The 12,550-nt window shown below is 37.3% G+C and overlaps 1 protein-coding gene across 2 annotated transcripts in view; it reads left to right on the forward strand.

Moving 5' to 3' along the window:
* Positions 1–2,717: 2,717 nt before the first annotated feature.
* Positions 2,718–12,550, forward strand: part of LOC103697654 (importin beta-like SAD2) — a 53,179-nt gene continuing 43,346 nt past the window's right edge. Inside the window, exons 1-10 of one of the 2 annotated variants that reach the window (XM_088709695.2) lie at positions 2,718–3,137; positions 6,972–7,107; positions 7,191–7,278; positions 8,366–8,521; positions 9,130–9,292; positions 9,397–9,581; positions 9,663–9,836; positions 11,454–11,599; positions 11,724–11,847; positions 12,137–12,317. In XM_088709695.2, the coding sequence (XP_088565821.1) occupies positions 3,048–3,137; positions 6,972–7,107; positions 7,191–7,278; positions 8,366–8,521; positions 9,130–9,292; positions 9,397–9,581; positions 9,663–9,836; positions 11,454–11,599; positions 11,724–11,847; positions 12,137–12,317 (1,443 nt within the window). In that variant the 5' untranslated portion in view covers positions 2,718–3,047. The remainder of the gene's footprint in view (positions 3,138–6,971; positions 7,108–7,190; positions 7,279–8,365; positions 8,522–9,129; positions 9,293–9,396; positions 9,582–9,662; positions 9,837–11,453; positions 11,600–11,723; positions 11,848–12,136; positions 12,318–12,550) is intronic. The other variant, XM_039116547.3, reaches the window with a different exon arrangement.

Here is a 12,550-nt window from a genome sequence, read left to right on the forward strand (position 1 = left end):
AAGGAATTATATCTACAGTATTGGACAAGTAGAACTTAAAATCAGCAAATAATATACTAGCATCTCCAATCTATATGATGTGGTGGGTGGAGAAGCGAAAACAAAACCTGATCAAGAAGGATGGAGGTTGGTCGGAAAGAATGCTCGTTGTCGGATGTCAATTGGAAAAAAGCTTGCTGTTGGTCACTCATCAGAAAGGGACACTCATCGGAAAAGGACGCTCGTCAAAAAGGGACGCTCGTGGTGGGATGGTGAAGTATGATAGAATCCCGCTTAATCTCAAAGAGAAGAAGATTCTTGAAGATGTAATACTTCGAAAACTTTCAAAAGTCGAAAAAGTGAAAGAGGAGCCTTATTTTCTTATAGAGGTAATTTTGACTTTTTACAATAGATAAATGGTTTTACTAATGTTGCCAATTTAAATGGGTGTAAGTATAGGTTTTTACAAAATATTGGATGTAAGCGTAATAAACATAAACCTCAAGGAGGTTTTTGTAAGATTATTTTGGTCATTTTTAAAATTTTTTTCTGACGTAGCATATGGGTCTCATTAAAAGTTAACAGCTTGACTAACATTCTGTTAAGTTATGGATTAAAGTATTGGATAAAAATAAATTTTAGGAGGATAAGTATAAGTTTTTCATATTATTGGGTGTAAGTGTAATATACTCCTAATCTTAGATTGGTTTTGTAATTTACTCAAAATATTTTCCTACAAAAATCTCAAATTCTCTCATGAAAATTCTATCCACCGGTTGTTTTCCTACAAAATCTTCAAAATGCTGCTTCTTTTCTCTCTCTCTCTCTCTTTTAAATGATCGCTCACCTTTCTCTCTCTTTTACTATAAACTTTTGATGAGTTATTAGAAATTTATAGCTTCTCTCCAATCATATTCATCTTGGACCCAAAAATTATGAAATTTTAATATAATTCCAACAATCTTATTATAGTAGGATTGGAAAATATATCTAACTTCAACAATCATATCTCTGTCTTTTGTAAGTCTAAAATATGTTAAATTTGTACTCTTTTAAAGTACTCAAAGTCTACTTTCACAAAGAGTTGTTAGTTAAAGTTAGAGCCTTCATCGTCATTGTTTTTTTAAGTCCCTAAATATCTAATTTAATTCCATGTTTCTAGAAAACTCTATTAAGGATAATCATACATGTGGAAATCAATTTATACATATAATATAAATAAAATAAAATTAGGCTAAGGGACATGTGGTGTATTATGCCTTTATAGTGCAACATATTTTTTTGGTTATTACTTTTATCCATACATAATGGTTAGAAACAATAGTTATTACATCAAGTTGATCACCAGTTGACAATAGCTATCATTTACCAAATTTAATGAGAATTACAATATTAGATATTACGCCATAGAGCGTATGATGGTTGAAATCCACCTCTGCCTGGGCATCATGCCAAGCGACGCTCCGCTCCCCTCCCCTGGGACCACGTTGGGCTCCTGGGGAGCCGAAAGTAGACATTGGGCCCCGCGCCCCAGCGCGGTGGTATGAAGAGTGGATAACTGCCGGTAACAGACATGGCTGAGCTGGGTTTAGACCGTCGTGAGACATACTAGTTTTATTCTACTGATGGCCGTGCCGCGATAGCAATTCAACCTAGTACGAGAGGAACCATTAATTCACATATTTGGTCATCACGCTTAGTTGAAAAGCTATAGTGCTGGATCAAGTAATTGTATGTCTATTAAATTTGTTAGTGTTTTATCTCAAAGAAATAAAGTAATTTCTGTAAAATTGGGCATTTGCTTTGATGATAAAGATGGTTGTTGTGCAACCATGCGTAGCATGGACCCAAGAGATTCTTAGAAGTTAGTATTGGAAATCTAGCAAGATATAGGGAAGTCGCAAGGTGTGGGAAGTCGCAAGGTGTGGATGAAATCTAGAGTTATGTTTTGAACAAATAAAATAAAGTAAAATAATATAAATGTATTTTGAGAATAAAGTCGATATAAATATATTTTTGGTTATTGGAAATTTTTTTTAAAAAAGAAGGTAAGACTTTTATATGATGTACACAGTAAGGATATATGAATTTTAACCAAGCAAATATAAAAAAAATATTCCCGAAGAGCTATTCTAAATGAATAATAAGACATCCCGTGCCTTTGATTGGACTATCATGCCATTAAACTAATTAAACTTTAGTTACATCATAATATATAGTTTTTAAACCTTCTGGCCGGAGAATCCTTAAATGAGACATAGCTGTACTAAGTTGGAGATGCATGCAAACCCAGAAATCTGGCATGAGAGTCCGTGACGTTGCCTGGTGGCGTCCAAGATTCCTGCATGGATCATGTACTCTAACTTTCGCACTTCCTTTATTCCACATTCATGAATGCAATAAATCATAAGGAGACACACCTGATCCTGTTTTCTTTCTGATGAGAACGCACCTGATCCTGTTGATCGACCAATCAAACGGTCAAGATTTGTCCACGTCGGCTGCACTCAAACCCGTGCCTGCCGCATCAAAAGCCGCAGGCCAGTCGGAATCCAGACACAAGGATCCCGCCGAACGCGCACGTGCGGCGGCCAGCGGCCTCCAAATTACTCCACCCGCTCGGCTTTGCCCCGGCCAGGCCCAGAACACTTCGAAGCCCAATTCCTTTGACCGAATACGTGTCAGCATCTGATTTGTAAACAAATGTAGATTTAACGAGTTTTAACCTGTCAAAGACTGCCACATCGCCTCGAACATCTCTTTCCTTCTTTAGCTGCGCCATGTAGCATATCTCGGCCGGCCCAATTCTAACAGGACGGAGCGGACCGGAGGTATGGGGAATCAACGCCTGACCTAACCCTAGGGTTAAATACCGTTTGCCCTCTCTCTTCCTCTTCTAAGAAGCAAAGAGAGAGCCCAGGACTCTGGTCTCCTCTCCCGTCCCTGCTACTCCTACTCCCCCCAAGAAACCCTACTGACCCAGCCAAACCCTAGCTCGGATCTACCGTTTCCTTCTCCTCGTCCGTCCGATCGTCGGGGAATCCGCTGCCCCTCGGGTTCCCGTGGTCATGGATCTGCCAAGCCTTGCCGTTGTTCTCCGGGCTGCGCTCAGCCCCAACCCGGACGAGAGGAAGGCGGCCGAGGAGAGCCTCAATCAGGTGAATTCTTCGATCACGAGTTCTATCTAATGGACTCCTTATTTTAGTATTTGAATCCTTGATACGGTTCATCGGTGGTAGATGCTGGGGGTTTTGGCCCCATGTTTGATATGTTTGATATGTCCTTCGATTTCATTGGTTTCTTAATTTGACACTGATTATTCTGAATAAGTATAATAATGTTTGCTTTTATCTGAATCTAGTTCATTGCCTACTAGAGAGATAAGCTTGCAATTTTTCCCATTAAACTGCTTGGATTATGTGATAAGCATTCAAATCCTGTTTCTTCGATTTCGAATATGTAGATCTTAGATAGTGTTGGAAATTCTGACTTCCTAACTACCATTGACTCTTCAAATCCATGTTTCTGCTTTTCTTAGAATGGTAAAAATGTGATTTACTTCAATCCATGTTCAGTTTTCTGTGATAGAGTGTGCTCAAAGTGGTGATACAGTTATGGACAGCATACTGTTGGTGTACTATAATCTTCCAAGGAGATGCATACATGTGGACCTATGTCAAAAGCCTGAAAACAGGAGAAAGTGGAAATTAAGTGACTGATTTTGTGTGTTATTCAATTTTTCGCCTTGCTTGAGATCTCTTCTTCCTTCTCCCCTTCGTTCATCTATATATGTATCTACTGAATTTTTTTTTGTAATCCAATTATTAGTATTTTCACTTGATTTTATTTGTATTGTTGACAGTATTCCTTTTGCAAACAAGGAATACGTAAAACACTGATGTATGTGCTTTACTATGTGATTTTGGGATCGTGCTATATCACATTACATTCACTTTTCTCACTATGCTATTCTTCATTGCAATTGTGGTAAATGCTGTGAGTAGTCCAGTTCACTGCCAGATTATTAAACTTGTAATTTGAAGCATATAGTGGCATGCCCCCTCACATTTTTTGAAGCTTTAATGAGCTTTTAAGTTAGCGTTCATGATTTCAAACTTATAGATTCCATGGAATTTGCACAGTTAATGTTTGACCTCAAAAGTTTCTTCCTCCCATCACATGGTTTTGCTTTACCATGTCACAAATTTTATGTGATATGGTCCATTAAACCTTTGCATCAGACTTGAAAGCATATACTAGCTTTTATTTATTTTTCCTTATTTATATAATTTAATAATGACATATGGCCATAGAGACCTTATAAAAACCTGGGAAATCAGAAATCAAATTATCTGTTTGCTGAATTTTGTCTTGTCCGTGATTTTTATCCCTTTGCCTTATGTATGCGTACTATGCATGGGTATCTTTTCTATTTCAACCTCTACTTTTATTTTTCTTGGATCAACTGTCTTGACACCGTAACAGCCCATGACCTCATCCAAAATGGCTAGCCAGAAGGTATTATTTGGGTTTCTTGATCCTGTATAAGTACCCAAGATTTACTCAGCGAATAACTGATGTGGGACTAAACATACGCCTGCATAGGTCCTCACATACTTTCCCTGTTCAAGCCCTGACATCCTTGTCAGGCTAAGGGTTCAAATCTATTCAAATCTAATAATAAATATCATGGTTGGCCCGTGGGCAATCCCAATGGATCTGTGCTGCAGTGTTTCCTAGTCCACATAGGTTATGGGCTGGATCCGCTCTGATATCATGTATAATAACCCAGGACCTTACTCAAAATGGCTAGCCGAAAGGTATTATTTGGGTTCCTTGATCCTGTATAAGTACCCAAGATATACACAGCAAATAACCGATGTGGGACTAAACACGTCTGCATGGGTCCTCACAGACACACAGTGTATGCCGCTTGTAAAAGGAGAAAAAAGCAAAGTTATGCTGTATATGCTCTTCCTAAGGATCTTTAGGGATTGTGCTATCATAAATATGAGTTGTGCTATATATGCTCTTCCCTAGGATCTTTAGTGATTATGCTATCTTACATCCGAAGAAACTTTGGCCATCGCAACATTCCTTGCAACCAAGGTACGCCGTCTTGATACTGGGCCTCATTTCGGTGCCATCTTGTTATTATGTCAGTATACTCGGTACGTGGCCAGTTCGGCGTACCGAGTATCGGTATGCCCTTCGTACCGTATATAGATACTAAACTGGTACAGTATAGTACATTTCGTACTGTCCGATTCGGTACGGTGGCATATCTTGCTTTCAACTATTCATGTTGCTTTGTATCTCAGCATGTTAATATTGCGAGTGTACTTTGCATTATCCCTCGTTTCTGCAGTAAGAGTAATTAAGATATGATTTCAAACTTAAAGATCCCAAGGAATCTGCACAGTTAATTTTTGATCTCAAAAGTTTCTTCCTCCCATCTCATGGTTTTGCTTCACCATATCGCAAATTTTTTGGACAAGGTCCATTAAACTTGTGCCTCAAACTTGGAAGCATATACTAGCTTTTATTTTTTTCCTTATTTACATAATTTAATAATGATATATGGCCATATAATTTAATAATGATATATAGCCACAACGACCTTATGAAAATGTGGGAAATCAGAAATCAAATTACATGTTTGCTGAATTTTGTCTTCTTTGTGATTTTTATCCCCTTGCCCTATGCATGCATGCATATACATGAGTATCTTTTCTATTTAAATTTCTACTTTTATTTTTCTTGGATCAACTATATTGACACAAAGTGCATGTCACTTGCAAAAAGGAGAAGAAAGCAAAGTTATGCTGTATATGCTCTTCCCAAGGATCTTTAGGGATTGTGCTATCTTAAATCTAAGTTATGATGTATATGCTTTTCCCTAGGATCTTTTAGTGATTATGCTATCTTACATTTGAAGAAACTTTGGCCATCACAACATTCCTTTCAACCAAGGTATGCCATCTCGGTATCGGGTCCTATATTAGTGCCACTCTGTTATTGTGTCAGTACGCCCGGTGTATGGCCCGTTCGGCGTACTGGTGGTCGTTACGCCCTCTGTCTCGCATTCGGGTACTGAACCGGTATGGTATAGTACACCTACATTGCCTGATTCGGTACAATATGGCATACTTTGCTTTCAACTATTTATGTTGCTTTGTATCTCAGCACGTTAATATTGTGAGTCTACTTTGCGCTATCTCTCATTTCTACAGTGAGAGTAATTAAGATGCATGCTTTAGACATGGATTTCCTATTGGAATTTTTAAAAAAATGTGATTCTTCTTTGAAAATATATAGCCCTACAAGGTCCATCTGCACATGGAGCTATGTGAAGAAATCCATTAAAATAATAAACCTACAGTGCTTATTTTGACATTATCACCTTGCAGTTTTTGGAGACTCTCATAAATCATTTACACATTGTTATTGATTTGCTGCTTGTTGATCATAGGACACCTCAATGTTCACTATTTGCCTTTTTAGCAATCATTTTGGTTCCCGTTTTGTTGTCGCTTATCATGTATCATTTTGCACGTGCTCCATCTCAACTTGTCTGAGATGAGATCATAAAAATTTTATACCACATATAGGAATTATAAACTCCTGCTGTAGTCAGTTCATATCTCCTTCTGAACTTCTCAAAATACATTTAAATTAGTAAGGAGATACATTTAAGAACTAGGGTAGTCAGTATTTGACAGATTCCTTACTCCTATATTTGTGCCTTGCTTTTAGATTTCTATTCTTCCTTCATTTTTTTTAATTATTGTTTTGCCACTTATGTGCATAATACATGTATCTACTGGCATCTTATCTTTAATGTCTTTTGTTTCATTTTTTTAATTAAAAATATCGACAGAAAGTGCATCACGCAAGAAAAGATTGAACATGGATGAATGTCTTTGTTGTTTCTTGCATTCACATGTTCGTCTTTTTGTATACATGACTCATGGAAGTGTTCTGTTTTGCAGTTTCAGTATAGGCCACAGCATTTGGTGAGGTTGTTGCAGATCATAGTAGATGGTACCTGTGATATGTCTGTGCGCCAAGTTGCCAGCATTCATTTCAAGAACTTTGTGGCTAAAAACTGGTCACATCATGAACTTGGTGTGCATAAAGTACAACGTTAAATCTTTGATTACTTGATTGTTTTGGCGACTTGCAAAAGTTAATCTGTTTGTCATTTGTAGGCGAGCCCCAAAAGATATCTGAAAGTGATAAGTGCATGGTCCGTGAAAATATCCTTGGATTTATTGTTCAAGTTCCACCACTGTTGAGGTACATCATTTGCATATCTGATTTTGGTATATTGTACTGAACGAGTGATATAATACTATTCTTGTGGGCATTTTCATCTAACTCATGGCAAACATATTGATTTTTTTCTTCCTTCTATTATTGTCTTTCTATATATTTTTGTATCCTTGTTTCTATCTCAATCATTTTTATTGATAACCAGCCATAACTTTCCAGTTAATTATAGGTTGCTTTATTTGGCATTATCATCATCCTCAGCTCACTACAACCTGATTGTCAAATATCCGTCACATCTTGGATGCTCTTCTTTTTTATTTTATTTTATAATATTTGTTAAAGCACACTTGAGGAGATTGTATGTTTTATGCCTACTTCTGAGATGTGTTTTGCTTCATTAAATTTTTCATCTGATTAACATCTCCAGTAACATGAAACATGTTGTCAAAGTTCTCTTGTTACATAAAGTTGAATAACGCGTGACAAAGTGCAGGTGCAGCTTTAACTTAATCATCAAGGAGTCTTTTAACCAAGGTCCGCCGTACCGGTCCGGATCGGCGTACCGGTGGCCGGCCGGACCGGTACGGTACCGGTCCGGACCGGTACCGTACCGGTCCGGACCACTTTCTTTCCCATCAAAAAAAAAAAAAAAACCACAGCGAGGCGCTGTGGTTCCCCCCCCCCCCCCAAAAAAAACACCGTACCGGTGCGAACCGGCCGGTTCGCACCGGTACGAGGCCGGTACCAAGCGGTACCGGCCGGTACCGACCGGTACGGTCTCCGTACCGGCCGGTTCACAGAAGAAAACCGGAAATACCGGTTTTCATCTGTGTCCGGTACCGGTCAGGGACCGGACCGGTACGTACCGGCCCGTACCGGCCGGTACGGCATTCCTTGCTTTTAACTGTTAAGACTACTCATAAGCTTCAAAATTTCAACATTGAAAGCTTTATGATCTTCTAAATTTAAATTCACAGTTAAAACAATTTTTTGTTTTTTTTTTCAATCTCATATTCCTTCTCCATTCTCATGTTCAGTTAGTATTGTAAAAGGTGTTTTCATGATTTTTTGTTTCCAATACCTGTTCTGATACTTACTCTACATCATACAGAGCTCAACTTGGTGAATGCCTTAAAACAATAATCCATGCTGATTACCCAGAACAGTGGCCTAGTCTTCTTCACTGGATTACGTGCAACTTACAGTTGCAAGATCAACAAGTAGTTGGAGCTTTATATGTATTGAGGGTTCTCTCCAGGAAATATGAGTAAGTATGGCTTTTTGGGTAAATCTATAAGTGCAATGCCCATGTTGCTTCCTCTATCTTCACTCACGGTCCCTCGTGTGTCCAAAACCCTTCTTTATTGGTCCATCTGTAATTCATCGTATCGTGCATGACCTTTAATCTGTCTCAGATGCTTCAGCTAGAAACTTGATTTTCTTTTTTGTCAAGGAAATAATTGAATTTATGAGGTTCATTAATCAATTGCAACTGTCAACTATAGCATTTCTTTTTTAAAAAAACTCTTTAACTTCTTTTGACATGATTGTGCTTTTGAGGTGCTATACAAAAATATGTTTTAAATGCACAATAAAGTTGACATTCAAGCAAAACATTTGGGATAATTGCTGTTTATTTTGATCAGTTTTGATCGGTGTATTTGTTGCTCATATCTAACATTTCCAGTTTGCAGTAGTGATTTATTTAAAAAAAGAAAGACTTTCTGTTTAATCCCCCCTTTCTGTTTACAATTCCATAAGGTGCTGCATCATAAATTCACATTATTGATGTTCTTTTTGTAACATCTTTCCTCTGGACATGCTTATGTTTCTTTTACACTAATTTTTTTTCTATGCCCTCTATTTGTTTCTAAGGTTCAAGTCCGATGAAGAGCGAATACCACTTTATCTCATTGTTGAGCAGACATTTCCTTACTTACTGAGTATATACAACAATCTTGTTCAGATTGCTAACCCTTCAATCGAAGTAGCTGATTTGATCAAGCTTATATGCAAAATATTTTGGTCGTCAATATATGTATGTGCCTGTGATATGTAAAGTCTCATTTTTTTCCTTAAAGTTTCTTTACATGTGTAAGCTTATCTTTTATGTTGGTTTGAACTTTGAACTGTCTTTTTCAGCTGGAGATTCCAAAGCAACTATTTGATCCCAGTGTGTTCAATGCGTGGATGATTTTATTCTTGAATATATTGGAAAGGCCCGTTCCTTTGGAAGGTCAACCATCTGATCCCGAGCTTCAGAAATCTTGGGGATGGTGGAAGGTCAAGAAGTGGACAATTCACATCTTAAACCGTTTATACACTCGGTGAGTTCTTTGGTGATGAAAAATGGGATTTATGCTTTCTGCAATTGGGTGCTAAATTGGCATGTGCATCATTACTTACAGGTTTGGGGATCTGAAGCTTCAGAAGCCAGAGAGTAAAGCTTTTGCTCAAATGTTCCAGAAAAATTATTCTGGAAAAATTTTGGAATGCCATCTGCAATTGCTCAATGCCATCCGCACAGGTGGATATTTGCCTGATAGGGTTATCAACCTTATCCTTCAATATCTCAGCAGCAGGTTAGTCATGCTTTGATCTCCCTAGTTGCATTAGTATTTTGCTTTCTCCATAACAAACTTAGCAAGAGAAACATATATTCAGCCATCTGATTCTAGTGGTTATTTTACTTTTTCCTTAGTATACACTGAAATCAAGAAGCAGTAACCACTGAACACCTGCTTGATTTTATTTGGTTTGGCTTTATAATTTTTATTCACCATATGTTCCTTTCTATGGGTATACATCTTGATCCTAAACTATTTCTGTGCCATCCTAGTTATTTATTGGTCCTCTCTCTCTCTCTCTCTATCTCCCTCATATATTTCCAGATCTTTCAAATTCAATTAAAATCTGAGTGAGCTCTATAGCAGATTTATGAAGGATGTTGGTTGTACACTGTAATTACTACATGACATTTTTGAAGGACCGAATCTTAACTGGATGTATGATGCCATGGATAAGGACCTAGTTGTGATAAGAAACACAAATACCCGAGCAGGGACAGAGTGGCCCACGAGGGATATCTAGGTAGAAGGAAAAAATTTCAGCAATTTTGTAAAAATATGAAATATCTGAAAATGTGAAAAAATAAAGTAATTCTCAACAAAAAATTGGAGGGGGAAGTGTTCTTTCATTAGGATGCGGCTATTCCTTAATCGAATAGACAGAACAGTAATTGCTGAGATTTTAAGAAATTTTCAATAATCTATACAATTCTATCTTTAAAGGTACATGCTTCAAGGCAAGGATTTTAACAGTGATTTAAGTGCATGTTGGCATGGCTTGTCATGCATGATGTGTACCCTGCTAGTGCCTTATCAGCACATGGTGTTGGTATGATAAGAGCTGTGTGTTAATAATTGGCATTCTTACATGCTAGTGCATGCCAAGCATGCCAAGTGACATGGTATGTACCATGCTAATACCAATCTGGCATGCCACCGGTGTGTGATATCTTAATCTTGCTACAGGGCTAGTGTTTTCATCAATTATATACGTGGTTAATTTTATGCTCTTATCAATTAAATAAAAAGAGGGTAACTGCTACACATAAATGTTCATTGTTGAGTCTTTGGAGTTAAACATGTAACCTGATTATCATGTGCTTGTTGTGGTTTGTAAACAATTATTTTCGTACATTGCTTTTTCTCTAGGTTGAATAACGATACCTGTAAAGTCACATTACTTTATTGGTGATTTAGTCTGGTCTTCTTTAGTTATCATATGGACGTTAGTGTCTGAATGGTCTGGTTGGCTCTTGCATCACCTTACATGTTTTATGAGGCAGACTGGTTTGATATCTCAGCAGCACAATGAACAAGTTTATCTCTTGCTGAATCAATAAGTTTTGTCGATGCTATGCTAATATTAAATTTCCATGTTACTTAGAAAGTAAAAATACTTGATATGGCTTCCTGGTTTCCAAGTCATTCTTTTTGATGCTTATGTACTTATCTGCAAATCAAATAGTGATAAGGTCTTTATGTTGCTTTGTTCTGATGCTCTTTGCTATATCTTGAGGTATCCTCTCCATTCTCCGGAGCAAAACAACTATATTTTCTGAGAGTTTAATTGTGACAACACTTACAACCATTTATGTTTAATTGCGAACATTTTTTTGTTGCCCTTTCTTGCAGTATTCCGAAAAACAGCATGTATCAATTACTGCAGCCACAACTAGACATTGTTCTTTTTGAGATAATTTTTCCATTAATGTGTTTCAATGACAATGACCAAAAATTATGGAATGAAGATCCTCATGAATATGTTAGGAAGGGCTATGGTGAGTCTTCAGACTTGTGTAATCATATTCTGAAATATAAAATCATAATAAAGACAATATTCTATGACCTTTTCTTTATTTTGTTAATATATGTATTCAGTAAGCTTTCCATGTTTCTGTACAGATATTATTGAGGATCTATACAGCCCTCGGACTGCAGCCATGGACTTTGTTAGTGAATTAGTGAGAAAACGTGGTAAAGGAAACCTCCATAAGTTCATTCAGTTCATTGTGGAGATTTTTAGGAGGTACATGATATCCTCAATAAGTTGATATTGTCTTGGACGAGGTTTGCCGTACCGCTTGGTACTGTACCATACTGTTCGTACTGTACCATACTGGTATTGAACCGGTATGCAGTCTCATACCATACAGACATTCGCTAGGCCTCGCTATTTCGTATCGTACCATGTAATAAGATGGTACTGGTACGGGGTTTGGTATCGAGATGGTGAACCTTGGTCTTAGATGTTGCAATTTTATGATTTTGTCGCATGAGGAAGATATTTACTTTTCAAGATATTTACCTATAAACAGGTATGATGAGGCATCTGTTGAGTTTAAACCATATCGCCAAAAAGATGGTGCTCTTCTGGCTATTGGAGCATTATGTGATAAACTAAAGCAAACAGAACCTTACAAGTCTGAGCTAGAGCGCATGCTAGTGCAACACGTATTCCCTGAATTCACAAGCCGTGTTGGTCATCTTCGAGCAAAGGTTTCATTTATTTCCTTTTACTTGCAACTTTATGCTTGATGTTGTGGCCTGTTCCATGCTGTCCTTTTGGTTGTCTGTATTTAAATCCTTTATTACTTTTTACATTGAAAATTGAAACTTATTATTATTTTTAAATATCATATTTATTTTAATCATTTGTTACAACAGACATTTCTGCATGTTGCTTTCATTTCCTTTTTATACAAGTAAATATTAACCACTATGTGAACATT

The sequence above is a fragment of the Phoenix dactylifera genome, chromosome 13 (assembly GCF_051530095.1).
Source record: "Phoenix dactylifera cultivar Ajwa chromosome 13, Ajwa_hap1_PhDact_Kaust_v1.1, whole genome shotgun sequence".
Taxonomy (NCBI): Eukaryota; Viridiplantae; Streptophyta; class Magnoliopsida; order Arecales; family Arecaceae; genus Phoenix; species Phoenix dactylifera.